At 36.2% G+C, this 13,675-nt stretch overlaps 4 protein-coding genes and 1 long non-coding RNA gene across 7 annotated transcripts; 2 read left to right on the forward strand and 3 right to left on the reverse strand.

The window, feature by feature from the left end:
• Window positions 1–411: 411 nt before the first annotated feature.
• Window positions 412–1,633, forward strand: LOC104812642. The gene is made up of 3 exons (XM_010539912.2): window positions 412–782; window positions 905–1,057; window positions 1,272–1,633. The coding sequence occupies exons 1-3, from the start codon at window positions 705–707 to the stop codon at window positions 1,524–1,526; spliced, it is 486 nt and encodes a 161-aa protein (XP_010538214.1). The 5' UTR covers window positions 412–704; the 3' UTR covers window positions 1,527–1,633.
• LOC104812641 lies at window positions 726–2,964 on the reverse strand. Of its 2 annotated transcripts, none has more exons than XR_771622.2 (3): window positions 2,716–2,962; window positions 2,560–2,631; window positions 726–977 (listed from the first exon to the last, which is right to left on the reverse strand). It is a non-coding gene; the product is annotated as an uncharacterized LOC104812641 (long non-coding RNA). The 2 variants fall into 2 exon arrangements; XR_771623.2 differs by lacking the exon at window positions 726–977 and adding an exon at window positions 1,366–1,451 and having other exon boundaries at window positions 2,716–2,964.
• A 2,972-nt stretch (window positions 2,965–5,936) lies between these two features.
• On the forward strand, window positions 5,937–7,354 carry LOC104812643 (probable WRKY transcription factor 65). Of its 2 annotated transcripts, none has more exons than XM_010539913.1 (3): window positions 5,937–6,226; window positions 6,510–6,653; window positions 6,822–7,354. In XM_010539913.1, the coding sequence occupies exons 1-3, from the start codon at window positions 6,096–6,098 to the stop codon at window positions 7,255–7,257; spliced, it is 711 nt and encodes a 236-aa protein (XP_010538215.1). In that variant the 5' UTR covers window positions 5,937–6,095; the 3' UTR covers window positions 7,258–7,354. The 2 variants fall into 2 exon arrangements, with proteins under 2 accessions (XP_010538215.1, XP_010538216.1); XM_010539914.1 differs by having other exon boundaries at window positions 6,513–6,653.
• A 1,700-nt stretch (window positions 7,355–9,054) lies between these two features.
• On the reverse strand, window positions 9,055–10,971 carry LOC104812644 (IRK-interacting protein-like). The gene is made up of 2 exons (XM_010539917.1): window positions 10,541–10,971; window positions 9,055–10,496 (listed from the first exon to the last, which is right to left on the reverse strand). Exons 1-2 carry the CDS (start codon window positions 10,834–10,836, stop codon window positions 9,404–9,406), a joined length of 1,389 nt encoding a protein of 462 aa, XP_010538219.1. The 5' UTR covers window positions 10,837–10,971; the 3' UTR covers window positions 9,055–9,403.
• Window positions 10,972–11,301: 330 nt separating this feature from the next.
• Window positions 11,302–12,303, reverse strand: LOC104813322. Its single transcript, XM_010540887.1, has one exon. The coding sequence runs from the start codon at window positions 12,166–12,168 to the stop codon at window positions 11,302–11,304; it is 867 nt and encodes a 288-aa protein (XP_010539189.1). The 5' UTR covers window positions 12,169–12,303.
• Window positions 12,304–13,675: the final 1,372 nt, after the last annotated feature.

Raw genomic sequence — 13,675 nt, forward strand, 5'->3', positions numbered from 1 at the left:
TCGAATGGCTACAATTTATATATATATATGTGTCCCAATGTCTCGTACGTATATATATATATAGAGACACACACATGTACATAAATCCATAGATTTCTCTGACGTGTGGAATTTTGCCCTTGTATTATTCCCCTCATCTTTTTTTTTTAATTTTACCAATGACACTCAAAACACTGTAACATTGTCATCATCTACGTACTCGAAAACTATTTATTTATTTATTTATTCTCTATTTGAATGCGTGGACGGGCTCTCGAATAAAACGATACTATTATTACAATGACTAATCACTCCGTTCTAATTAAAGAGTGATTAGTAGTGTAATTATAGTTAATTACATACAAAATTTTTCAAAGTATTAGCTAAGCCAATGTTTGCCATATGATTAACAACATGATTTCCTCACTCACATGCGAAACCTTTACTCGGATATTTATAAGAATATCTCACCAACCCACCATAATTCCTTAGCTTAGGATTCTAAGTGCCCTAGTGATTGGTTACTACACGACAAATAGAATAATAGGTTTGGGAACAAAGAGATCCCGACGTATATACATACATACATACATATCTATGCATATATACACATATATGCCCTTCTAACACCTATAAATAGAGAATTCCACTATCACATAAAATCACGCCCTTTGCACCGAGAGAAAAAAGAAAAGGTTAAAGGCCATTCAAGAAACTCGGCAAACATGGCGGCTCGGCAGCAGAAGAACAGAGCAAAACAGAGGAAGCTTCATTTTCCCACAAATCTCACAGACTTCAAACTTGTATGTACACACATATACATATATCTTAATCTTGTTTCAAAGATTCTCCAGCTTTCAGCTTCAACGATATATACGTGTACAGCTTATATACTTACAGTTGCAGCAATGGATTTGTTTCGCAGAGTCAAGGTGGACAGAGAGCGGTGATCAGAGAGGCTCTCGTGTACATATCCTTGCTCAAACTCAAGATCGAAGCTGCACAGAAAGAGTATACACATTTGAAGATGGTCAAAAGAGAAGCCTTGAATCGGATTAATACCAAAAATCAGTCCGAGGTTTGTCCTCTCAAATCACCCACTAGACATTTTTCTTACAAACTAATACACACAATCTTCATACGCCAGATATTGAAGATGAAACAATCACCATAACTACCACCAAACAGTCCTTTTGGTAAACCATGTAGGATTATTTGCTCTAGACACATATATACACACCAATACACAAATAAGTTTTAGTATGTTTACATGGGTTTTGTGAATTTGGCAGGAGGTTAAGGTGGAGAAGATTGGGGAGAGATTCCTAGTGAAGGTGATGTGCCCAAGGGGACAGCATATGCTTGTCCACATTCTCGAGGCGTTTGAGGAAATGGAAATGAGTGTGATTCAGGCAAGAGTTTCATGCCAAAACTCATTTTCCATGGAAGCAATTGTTGTTGTGCCCCAAGACCTACAAGCAAAGGTGTTGAGTGTTGATGATATGACCCAAACTCTCATGAAAGCGCTTGCAAAGCCAAGTGGGTGAGATGATAAAATGTAAAGCAAAAGAAGAGAAACCAAATATGTATTCTTGCCTAATGAAGAAATACCGCAATGTCTATGTGACTGATGCGTCTACTGTTTGTACATCAACCAGAAAAAATTCCATGGACAGTATAATAGAAAAGATCAAGAGAAAAGAAAACAAAGCGATAAGAGCAAACAATGCATGACTAATGTTATAAACATCCCCTTCTACCCAAAGAACATGATGGATCTAAATTCGGTTATGTTCTGTGTCATACCTCGTGATCAGGTTGTAGCCATGATCACAATCTCTAGATTCTACTAATGAAAGGGTACCTGTAGAAAACGGAACTACAAACTTACAATGTCTTTGTAGTTGCTAAAACTCTAAATCAAATTCATGTGTTGTGATCACAATGCAGAAATATGGGTGGAGAAAAACAACACAAGTAATAGATATATATGCACAATGGAAAAAACTTATTTTGGACACCCTCTTAGCTTAGTCACATCAAAAGCTAGGCTCAAAAGGAACATTTCCATACTTATATTCAGAGAACAACACAGCTAACTCACAAATCCAATGACGGGTATAAAACCATGCAGCCCTCGGAGGTCGACTACAAGAAAAGCATGAGACTTGGGATTTGGGAATTGATCATACATAGAAGTGTGATATATGGTGAAGAAAACTGCTAATTGTCATCCAAATTGCGAGTCTACAAACCAAGTCATTAAGGCATATACAGATATGGAGAGTATAACCATCATATTACAACATTAGCATATGGAATCAGAAGGTGAGATCATGTAAAGAGACACCAGAAGTTGCCAAGATATGTCGTTAAACCATAGGTGTAGTGTATCAACCAATTTTCTTCATTCAATATGGATTCTTAGCAAACAAACAATAAACTATTAACCCTTCTTGAAATCATCGATCGATCAAAAGCAATATTTTCCAACTGATTCATCTAAACCAAACTAATCCGATCCAACAGTTCTAAAATCCAATTCGGTTTTCAAGAACACGGCCTTGAGTGTTCACTTACCAGAAGCCGGGAGCCCAACCGATGGTGACAGAAATCTCCGATGGCAACTACATGTCGAAGTTCTCCAAGTTTCTGCGACCCAAAATCAGAATCAGGTTGATGGTAAAACGGTCGGAATCGGACAAAATATCGCCGGAATAAGTCAAGTTCACGAACCCAATTTATGTTTCCAAACGATTCCGATGAAATTGAAGCCGGAAGTAACCAGATTATGATTCTTGAGATTTCAGATTCTTGAGCTCCATCGCCGGGAAATGAGAAAACACCGGCGGCAACAATTTGCGGTGAGGAAGAGGGAGGAGAGATTCATTTAGCGCCAGTGAAACTGAGAGGAGAGAAAAAAATTGTGGGGTTGAATTTTGTAACTCAAGAAAGAGGAAGAACGAAAAGGAATAAACCCTAGATATATAAGTCGTCGACTGAATTAGGATTGGGGGCTTTAGGTTTTGTCCTTCTAAGATTGGCCTCTCAATACTTTCGATATTTTGACTTTTGTCTCAAACTAACAAATGTACAAATTAATCCTTAGGAATTTAAAGTAATTTAACCAGTAACCTGCAACAAATATCATTATGTATCAGAAACACTTTTTGGTAAAAAAAAATATAAAATTAAAATGACGAATTGTTTTTTATTTGATTGTAAGATATTAATGTGTTAAGAGAAAATTACAAAAGGGACTGCATGAATTGGTTGTATTTAATTAGTAAGACACAGTTATATAGAATTAGAAAACTGAAAAAGGTAATGTTTTTCTTTTGATTTTATTTTTCCTTTTTATTTATCTTTTTTTTATAGAATTTTGTGCCGTATTTTTTTTTTTAATTTCTTTCATTCATTTCCATCACCCACACCCAACTTATTTTCCCAATTGTTTTTTGTTATATCTAAAAATCGAATATCCAAAATATAAAAATATGCTGTTGAATTTTAAATTCTAATATCCGAAATATTAATACAAATTCAAATATTCCATGTCCTAAAAATTTAGTGTCTATAATTTGTTATTAATTATTTATTTGTTCTTTCAAGGTAAACCCAAATTAAATCCCCTCCGGAATAATGTTGTTTCCCCTTACAATTACGGAATAAATCGTTTAACAAAAAAAAATTAAAAATTACGGAATAAATCAACCAAAAAAAATACAAAATATGAAATAAATCAAACATGACATGAGAGATGTGCTAGAACCATACCACGGCTTCAGGGCAAAGCCAGAGACGCCAAAATTATTAGTATAATTTTTTAATTGCAAATATTAGTTGGAAATATATATTTTATATATTAATTAATAACCACATTGCTTCACGGATAATTAAAATATAGGCCAATTAAAATTAATAAATTAATCAGTTTATAAAACTATTGACGTGACAAATTGGCCAATTGCTATAAATTACCAAGTCAACACGTAAATCATTTCAAATTCAATCAACAGTCTCTGATTTTTTTATTATCTTAATTAATATAGTCCTCGATAAATTTTTAAAAAAAATATAGTTTTGATATAAAATAAACAAAAGCTGTTCCTGTAATAATAACTTGTTATAATTTTTTGGATTATTCAAATTTTGTTTGCCTAAACGTTTATTTATATATTTTTCTGTATTGAACACACAATCATGTCGAAACGATCACCAATGACCTGATAATTAGGTACATATAATTATAATTCAAATTAGGTGTCAATCAACGTGAACGTGAGATGTTGAAAGATAAACTATTTCTGAAATTCTTACAAAATTAGATACATATAAGCATAATCAGAGGATTGTACAAACATACACATATATATATATGTACATATCATATATTATATATGTTTTTATACGTGTGTGTGTACACGAATGAATGAGATTATATTTCTTTTGCTATAAGATGTAAGATCATATAGGAACGAGAGAGAGAGAGATAGAGAACATATTCCATATATTGGATAGGGTAAAACCCCTAAAAAATCTCAAATTTGCAAAAATATATATAAATAAACTTTCAATTTGAAAAACTATTATTCAATCCCCGAACTTGTAACTTGTCACTGTATAAAACCTCGAACTTGCAAATTATTACTCTAATAAACCTTTGACCGGTTTGACCACAATTTCAGGCAATTGGAAATCCACGTATTAACGGATTGTTGATGTCACCTTATACAAGTTATCAATTTTAATTTAAAAAATAACATAAGCAATTCGTCAATACGTGGATTTCCGATCACCTGAAATTATGGTCAAACCGGTCAAAGATTTATTAGAGCAATAATTTGCAAGTTCAAGATTTTATTTAGTGACAAGTTACAAGTTCAGAGATTGAATGACAGTTTTTCAAATCGAAAGTTTATTTGTATATATTTTTGCAAGTTTGAGGTTTTTTAGGGGTTTTACTCTATTGGATATGTGTGCTCCATTTGTCTTGTCTCTAATTGAAATCAGAAGCAAAGCGGAGCTAGATGATGGCTGAGACAAGTACAAGCGAATTTCGTAGTATTAATATAATAATAATGACAATATCATTAATATTATTAATAATAAGTTAAATTAGATTATCTCCTTGATTAGTAATAAATAATATATGATACTTGTGATCATCGGCAAGCGACGGGATAACTACGCATCTTTTTTTTTAATAAAATTTAAAAATAAAATAAGGCTGCTGCTTTTACTGATTTTTAATGTCCAATTATTGATACTTCATACCTGTATATCTCTATTTAATTTGGATGTCGGTTGATGGATTATGCGCTTTATTTCTCCAGAGATTTTAAAAATTTGTATTTCTGTTTTTTATTCATTTTTAATATATATATATATGTGTGTGTGTGTGTGTGTATTGGCCCCAATTTTAATTTGAGTTGGTACTTAAGACATTACGCACTTTTTTCGGAAAATAGCATATAAAAGAGAACTTCTCTTTAGATTATAATTTTTTTTCTAATTAACTTTAGATCTATACCTTAAAATTCGAAATATTTCAACATGCATGGAAAGTTTGCCAGGCCATCATATGTTCCTAGATTCTGGTCCAAACTACAGCTCTGCAGACCTAATCATAATATAATCATTTTAATAATAAATGTTTCAGACATTGGTGAATATATAGGACAAAGCAAAATAGGTTTTTTTTTTGTATAATTACCCAACCCCATCACTTGAATAGTAATAATAATAATTAAAATTTATGATTTAAACAAAGGGTGTGATGATCATATGTAACGGTCGGCTTATTGACAAATAAAAAAAAACTACGGGGGTCATTTTTCTGCAAAATGATTATGATATAAAATTAAATATCCCAAGATATTATACGTTTTCTAGTATATATTAAAAAAAATTAGATATTAAATTCACATATGCTCCTCTTTCAAACACAGCCCTCTTTCTCTCTCTCTCTCTCTCTCTCTCTCCTTCATCTGCAAATATGTCGTCCTAAGGCATTCAAGATCACACTATATACTAAGAAAAGATCCGATCCTCATATCTGTACTTTGATTCTTGGTTCGTTTGTTTCTCTTTTTTTTCTTAAAAAAAACATATCCATGAAACGAGTTTTGGAGATGGAGAGATCAAGCTTGAGCGAAAGCAGCCAAGAAACCAGACCCGAATCGCCTAATTCTTCCACCTTTAACGACATGAAAGTCGTCTCGTCTCCTTCTTCACCTAAGCGAAGGTGACCTTCACGTTCACTAACCCTTTTTAACCTCAACTAAAGTTTCAACTTCCAAACCCTAATTAAGTTCATAAAGATTGTATCTCTGAGTGACAAACCTAATTGTTCAACCCAACAGAAATAGTTTGGTGGATTTCATTTTTTTCCATAACATTTGTGTTCTGCTCTAAGAGGTCAGTTCTTGTTCGAATCTATGAAATCAATGGTTGAAACTTTGTAAGATTTTTTGGAAAAAAAAAAAAAAAAAAAAACTTTGTAAGATTGCTGTGTATTTTGTCTCTAGAAGATCCGTACAGAAGAGAGTGATGACCGTACCGATCAGGGACGTGGAAGGGTATAGGCTAAAAGGCGACACAACTCCCCCGTTGGATTCATGGGCATGGAGAAAGTACGGTCAAAAACCCATCAAGGGCTCTCCCTACCCAAGGTACATAAATATATGCATGTGCGTGTGTGTATATATATATATGCATATATCATATGTCAACATCCTCTTTCAAAGAATTCCAAAGAATATAATATGTTGTGCAATCTTTCAAACCAATCTGATTTTCATATAAATTAGAAATCGTGGTTTATTCTTTGTCCGGGACAGAGGGTATTATCGGTGTAGTAGTTCCAAGGGATGTCCGGCGAGGAAACAGGTGGAGAGAAGCCGAGATGATCCGACCATGATCCTCGTCACTTACACGTGCGAACACAATCACTCTTGTCCCACTTCTATAACCGGCCCTAATAAACACCGTCCTAAACCGGAACCGGAACCGGAGGACGATCATCGTAGCGAGTTCATGGATCTCGGGGAGATCGAAACGACGCCGTCGTGGGTGGACGAGTTCACGTGGTTCGGCGAGATGGAAACGACGTCGTCCACAATCTTCGAGAGCTCGGTATTCTCGTCGTCGGAGAGGACGAACGTGTCGGGGAGTGCTGACGTGGCATTGTTTGAAGACGGAGAAGACGAGTCGCTTTTCGCCGGACTCGGAGAGTTGCCGGAGTGCTCGGCCATTTTCCAGCATGAGATCTACTGACACGTGGCGTAGTTTCATTGGAGTCGTAAGGCCGACGTATAGAAAAGGATTAAAAAAATACAAATCGATTTTTTTTCGCTATTCTCTACTCTTTGAGAATTTTATTTCTTTTTCTTTTTAATTTAATTTTGTCCTTTGATGAAGTGCAATATGGTTAGATTAATAAAATGGTGATTTCTGAATTTTTTTCATCTTGATTTATGTAATTTAGATCATTTTTCTGTATTTATCTTAATTTAATGATCGGATTTTAGCTAAATATATCAAAGATATATATGAAAAATGATTTTTTTAGTGAAATGCTGAGTAGAGTGCGTTTATTAAGACGCATACAATTATAGAAGAATCAAGTAAGTTTATTTTCTTGTGAACAATGAAATAAATTAATTAAAGATCGATGGAATTAGTTTATTTAAAAAAATATATCAATGCATTGGGAACCTAACCAAATAAGAAATTCATATATAAAATCTGCCGGGAAAATATCGTTTCCAATTGGAAAAATTCGTAAAGAGGTTAAAATTAATAATTGAAGAATTATGCTATAAATAATAAAAAAATTACTTGGTTGCCACGTAATTATTCACATTACACACAAACTTATGAAAAAACAACGTAAGCAAATATTAGTTGGGTGTACTAATTTACTTAGGCTCATATTTGCTAATGAACCTCAATTGGCCCAATTACATGTAATTAGAGCTAATCCTTAACATTTTTCAGATTGAAGCCCATCCCTAACTATCATTGTTTGCTTTTACAATCAGTAATATGGCACAGAACAAAGGCTACAATATTCAGGCTCTTTTCTATGAACAAATTCTACATAAAAAACATTTTATAATCCGTTTGAATGGCGAAATGTTTATTCAAACTATCGAAATTATGTTTATTTATTAAGGTCAGATGACCCGGTCCAAATCCAAGCGTGGGTAGAGGCATTCACCTGGGCTTCTCCGGTCCTTTGGAAGATGTAGTCGGGTCAAAGATCCGGTGAACTTCCGGATTATAAAAAAAAAAACTTTTATCGAACTTTCTCTGTAAATTTATTTATTTTCTATGTTATAAATTAAGATATGTACATTTTTTGCATGATTTTCTTTTTCTTAACATCATTAATAGCTTCTAAGGCCCACAAACAAATTAATCAGATTTCATAAAACTATAAAAACTTAAAACCCATTAAAAAAAATAAAAAATTTATACCATGCCAAAAAATACGGGATTATATATATATATATATAGTTCCAATCGGTCTAAAAAAACACGTGTAAGAGAGGTCTTAATGATATCAGGCCAGCCTCTGTGGGCGCATGCCAAAAAAGGGAGAATAGTTAAAGGGCTTCTTCTTCACTCGTGTTTTGTCTTGCTGATGATATGATATCATCCGCTCTTCATGTCTCTGACACAAAACATCATGTCTGTTTCAATTCAGACCTTCTCTCTCTCTGTATTTATTCAAACATCGATTTTTATTTCTCGGTTCCAATTTACTTTCACAAAAAAAATCTAAACTCAGATCAAATCCAAAACCGGAAACAAAGAATCAAAAAGAAAATTTCTTTAAGAAAACTAATATTCTTATCAATAAAAAACTAAATCCAACGTAAAATTCGGACGAATATAATTTTTTTCTAAAGTTGAAAAACCCAAATCCAAAAGTAACTAAACAAAAAAAACAAACCTATCCCTAATTGTTAATAGTAATATAGATCCATTTATGAAATGGGTTATTCACTTTTAATTTGGACTAGCCACGGACTTGATATTGAAATTTACATGTGGAAACTTGTAACAATAAAAATTTAAATAAATGCATACAAGGTCGTTCTTTTTGGTTTCTTGAATCTGCCATTAATGCGATACGACAAGACAGTATACTTTCAAACTATTCCACATTCTCTCTCCTTCGTTTTTACTATTCAAATCTATTTCACTAAACTGACGAAGAAGAAAAATATACAACAGTGTTATAAATTTTTTTTATTATAAATAATGTAAATCTAAAATCTAAATGATTATTGTCTCCCTCACCGTTTTATGTCACCATCATCATAAACCCCACACTCTCCTCAGCTTTTTCCAATCCCCACTTTCTCATTGGGCCCCACTCGCCGCCGGAGATATTATTCGCCGGAAAACGATGTCAAGAACCTGCCGGAGACAAGTAAACCTGACTCTGAATCAGGGTCTCGCCGATTTTGAACCCCGGAACCACCGTAAACCCGACCCGGACACCCGAATTCTCGCCGGAGGTTACAGATTCGTCGGCTGACGTTACACTCTCCATGTACACCTCGGAGAATCTGCATCCCCTTCTCAGCTGAAACACCGTGACGTTTTCGCTGATCGAAAACGCCATGCAGTGCAGGAGCCAGATCCGTTTCGCCATTTCCGCGAACGCCGCGAAGAAGCCCGAGTCCGGGAAACCGCCCGAGTTCACGAGCTTCCTCTGGTTCAGGTTGCCGAAGAAGGAGCACTCCATCTTCGCGTGCACCACACTCGCGTACTTGTGGCGCGTGAACCTGGCGAAGGCCGAGCTCGGGTTCCGGGTCAGGTACTGGATCGGGTCGATGGATCTTAGGTTTTTGAATCTGTTGAAGAAATGTTCCCGAATCGGTTTCTCGGCGGAATCTGGCGGCGAGAAGTTGTGGGAATCGAAGTTCTCCAGCATTTTTCCCGCTACAAACGATTCGAAGGCGAAGCAACGGTGGCTTGGCTTTGCGAACACGGCGGCGGAGGAGGCAGCAGCGGCGGCGGCGTCGAGGTCCCACTGGGACGATTCCATCTCTTTCACCATCGTCTTCGCGAAGCCTCGTATGGATCTCAATGTATAGCTTAGAATCTGGACAAAGTGGCTGAAATTCAAATTGTGGAAATGGAAGTTGTCGAACAGAGAGAGCGATCCGCTCGCGGTGAGTTTCTTCTCCAGAGATTTGTTGAAATCGACGGCATCGTTGAGCTTCTTCTTCATCGAATCGATCTTCGATTGCTTCTCCCCAACATCCGATTCGAGCTTCTTGATCGTGATCTCGTACGTCCTCATTAAGCTCTGCTGCTCCTGGATCTCTGCGAGCATGATCGTCACCTGCGGCGACAGATTCAGCTCTTTCTTCAGAAAACTACGTTTCAATTCCGACAACGCCTTCAACTCGTCGACCACCGCTTGATCCGCCGCCTGAATCGCGGCGTTGTCGTACGGACGCTGCGCCATCTGAAGCTCCGCATAAGCAGCTTTATGTCCAGAAGCAGATTGTGATGGCTGTTTCCCATCGCAGCTTTAATGGCTGTTGCGCTCGCAAAGATCTTGGCCACCACCGCCTCGAGCACCGCTCTCCGCCGATCTCGAGTCTCTCCGGCACTCCTGCTGCTCACCGTGCTCCGCAGGTCGAAGACGGAGTCTCCATCATCCTCGTCATCGTCGAAATTATGGTTCCGTGACTTGAGCACACAGATGCCGATTCCATTGTTAGACGAAACCTTCGTCGAGGAGGCGCTTCTCAGGCTGCAAACCTTCTGGAAAGTTCGCGCGATCTTGCTCTTGCTCCGAATCGAAGATTTTGGTTTCAATGTCTCCATGGAAGCCGAAACCCAGTTGTTTTCAGAAAGCAATGGCAATGGATTCCGATCTTTTCCCGTTCTGAGAGGAGAAACGGAGCTTTTCTTTGAAGGAAAAACTGAGCAAATGACGGAAAGCTGAGGTTCAGAGAGAAATTAGAAGAGCTGATATTTTCAATAAACTATTTAAATTTTAATAAATAAATCAATAATATATAAAGAGAAAGGGGAAAAGCTTGAAAGCGCGGGAAAGAAAAAAAATATAAAAGAAAAGACAGGTTGGTCGTATCGTATTTCTCTCTCTTTTGTATATTATAAATTTGGTTTTAATTTTTCTAATTCCTTGGGGTAAGTCGGTTGGACTTTCTCAAAATATTTTGCACAATTATAATAATATATTTTATAAGTTTGTAAATAAATTTATCAAGTAAAAAGTTTAGAAATAAATATATTATATATATATATATATGGTTGAAGAGGATAATATTAATGTATGTAAGCTTCTAACACACACACTTTAATTGGTAGATGGCTTGGCTTTGCGAACACGGCGGCGGAGGAGGCAGCAGCGGCGGCGGCGTCGAGGTCCCACTGGGACGATTCCATCTCTTTCACCATCGTCTTCGCGAAGCCTCGTATGGATCTCAATGTATAGCTTAGAATCTGGACAAAGTGGCTGAAATTCAAATTGTGGAAATGGAAGTTGTCGAACAGAGAGAGCGATCCGCTCGCGGTGAGTTTCTTCTCCAGAGATTTGTTGAAATCGACGGCATCGTTGAGCTTCTTCTTCATCGAATCGATCTTCGATTGCTTCTCCCCAACATCCGATTCGAGCTTCTTGATCGTGATCTCGTACGTCCTCATTAAGCTCTGCTGCTCCTGGATCTCTGCGAGCATGATCGTCACCTGCGGCGACAGATTCAGCTCTTTCTTCAGAAAACTACGTTTCAATTCCGACAACGCCTTCAACTCGTCGACCACCGCTTGATCCGCCGCCTGAATCGCGGCGTTGTCGTACGGACGCTGCGCCATCTGAAGCTCCGCATAAGCAGCTTTAATGGCTGTTGCGCTCGCAAAGATCTTGGCCACCACCGCCTCGAGCACCGCTCTCCGCCGATCTCGAGTCTCTCCGGCACTCCTGCTGCTCACCGTGCTCCGCAGGTCGAAGACGGAGTCTCCATCATCCTCGTCATCGTCGAAATTATGGTTCCGTGACTTGAGCACACAGATGCCGATTCCATTGTTAGACGAAACCTTCGTCGAGGAGGCGCTTCTCAGGCTGCAAACCTTCTGGAAAGTTCGCGCGATCTTGCTCTTGCTCCGAATCGAAGATTTTGGTTTCAATGTCTCCATGGAAGCCGAAACCCAGTTGTTTTCAGAAAGCAATGGCAATGGATTCCGATCTTTTCCCGTTCTGAGAGGAGAAACGGAGCTTTTCTTTGAAGGAAAAACTGAGCAAATGACGGAAAGCTGAGGTTCAGAGAGAAATTAGAAGAGCTGATATTTTCAATAAACTATTTAAATTTTAATAAATAAATCAATAATATATAAAGAGAAAGGGGAAAAGCTTGAAAGCGCGGGAAAGAAAAAAAATATAAAAGAAAAGACAGGTTGGTCGTATCGTATTTCTCTCTCTTTTGTATATTATAAATTTGGTTTTAATTTTTCTAATTCCTTGGGGTAAGTCGGTTGGACTTTCTCAAAATATTTTGCACAATTATAATAATATATTTTATAAGTTTGTAAATAAATTTATCAAGTAAAAAGTTTAGAAATAAATATATTATATATATATATATATGGTTGAAGAGGATAATATTAATGTATGTAAGCTTCTAACACACACACTTTAATTGGTAGATTGGTCGGGCCGAGGTTGTCGGAGACACGAATCTTGGCCATTTGATAGTGCGCGCGCGCACATATTATCTAAAGTTTTATATTGTATTATATATATATATATATATATAGAAGGGTGTATGGTTTGATACTTTGATGTATGGAAATAAATGGACCGTTACAATAAATATATTTGGAGGAGTGGGAATGCGTATGAAGAGGGTAGCAGAGAAATTAAGCTAGGGAAGCCTGAACATAAATGAGCAAATCATCAATGAACATATTGGTTGTTAAAGGAAAACATAATTGTCTCTTTCCTAAACTCATTTGTGAAATTTCTAAATTAAGTCCTCTTAGTTTATATATATATATATAATATAGCTAGAAAACGTTTTTACACATATTTCTACCTCTAAATTCTCTAAACTTTCCAGATGTTTAAACATGAGTTTAAATGCATAATGTATAATAAAGGGTTATGATTGATTAGTCATAATGCATGATAATTAAGAAGACATTGATTATACATATATAGGTCGATTGACTTATCTGTAATCCACAATTAAATGTCTGACCATCACATATACACACACACATCTTTCTAGTTTTATTTATATATTTCAGAGCCAATGTACACAATGATAACTTTTGGATAAGTAAAAAAACATTATTTTATTTTTGTAAACAGTAATGAGTAATGACGTCTAATGGTAAGGTTTAGCCATAAATCAATGCGTGGGTCCAAATTTGTGTAAACTCGTGAAGTGAAGTAATCTCAGCTCATCATTACATTTGTCTTGTAAAGTTTAATAAAATATCATTTGAGTGCAGAAAGTTAAAGTCGCCCAAGAAAATTGTTAAGGTTGTCTTGGAGAAGAGACATAATCATTTGTAAATTTTATTGTGTGTCGTGTTGGTCACATCTAATTTCGTGTCATTTGTTAAATCTTTGGAGATAAGCCAATGAAAAATATTATATGATATACATACACATTCATTGTGAATTCAAACGGTTACTTAC

This window comes from Tarenaya hassleriana, unplaced genomic scaffold, assembly GCF_000463585.1.
Source record: "Tarenaya hassleriana unplaced genomic scaffold, ASM46358v1 Cleome2, whole genome shotgun sequence".
Lineage (NCBI taxonomy): Eukaryota > Viridiplantae > Streptophyta > Magnoliopsida > Brassicales > Cleomaceae > Tarenaya > Tarenaya hassleriana.

Bases quoted from the DNA above. Each gene is read 5' to 3' on its own strand.
- LOC104812642 (XM_010539912.2), top strand. From the start codon at position 705: ATGGCGGCTCGGCAGCAGAAGAACAGAGCAAAACAGAGGAAGCTTCAT. The intron at 783-904 runs GTATGTACACAC...TTTGTTTCGCAG, and splicing joins ATCTCACAGACTTCAAACTT to AGTCAAGGTGGACAGAGAGC. The intron at 1,058-1,271 runs GTTTGTCCTCTC...TGAATTTGGCAG, and splicing joins ATACCAAAAATCAGTCCGAG to GAGGTTAAGGTGGAGAAGAT.
- LOC104812643 (XM_010539913.1), top strand. From the start codon at position 6,096: ATGAAACGAGTTTTGGAGATGGAGAGATCAAGCTTGAGCGAAAGCAGC. The intron at 6,227-6,509 runs GTGACCTTCACG...TTTTGTCTCTAG, and splicing joins CCTTCTTCACCTAAGCGAAG to AAGATCCGTACAGAAGAGAG. The intron at 6,654-6,821 runs GTACATAAATAT...TGTCCGGGACAG, and splicing joins AAGGGCTCTCCCTACCCAAG to AGGGTATTATCGGTGTAGTA.
- LOC104812644 (XM_010539917.1), bottom strand. From the start codon at position 10,836: ATGGAGACATTGAAACCAAAATCTTCGATTCGGAGCAAGAGCAAGATC. The intron at 10,497-10,540 runs TAAAGCTGCGAT...TGCTTCTGGACA, and splicing joins TTTGCGAGCGCAACAGCCAT to TAAAGCTGCTTATGCGGAGC.
- LOC104813322 (XM_010540887.1), bottom strand. From the start codon at position 12,168: ATGGAGACATTGAAACCAAAATCTTCGATTCGGAGCAAGAGCAAGATC.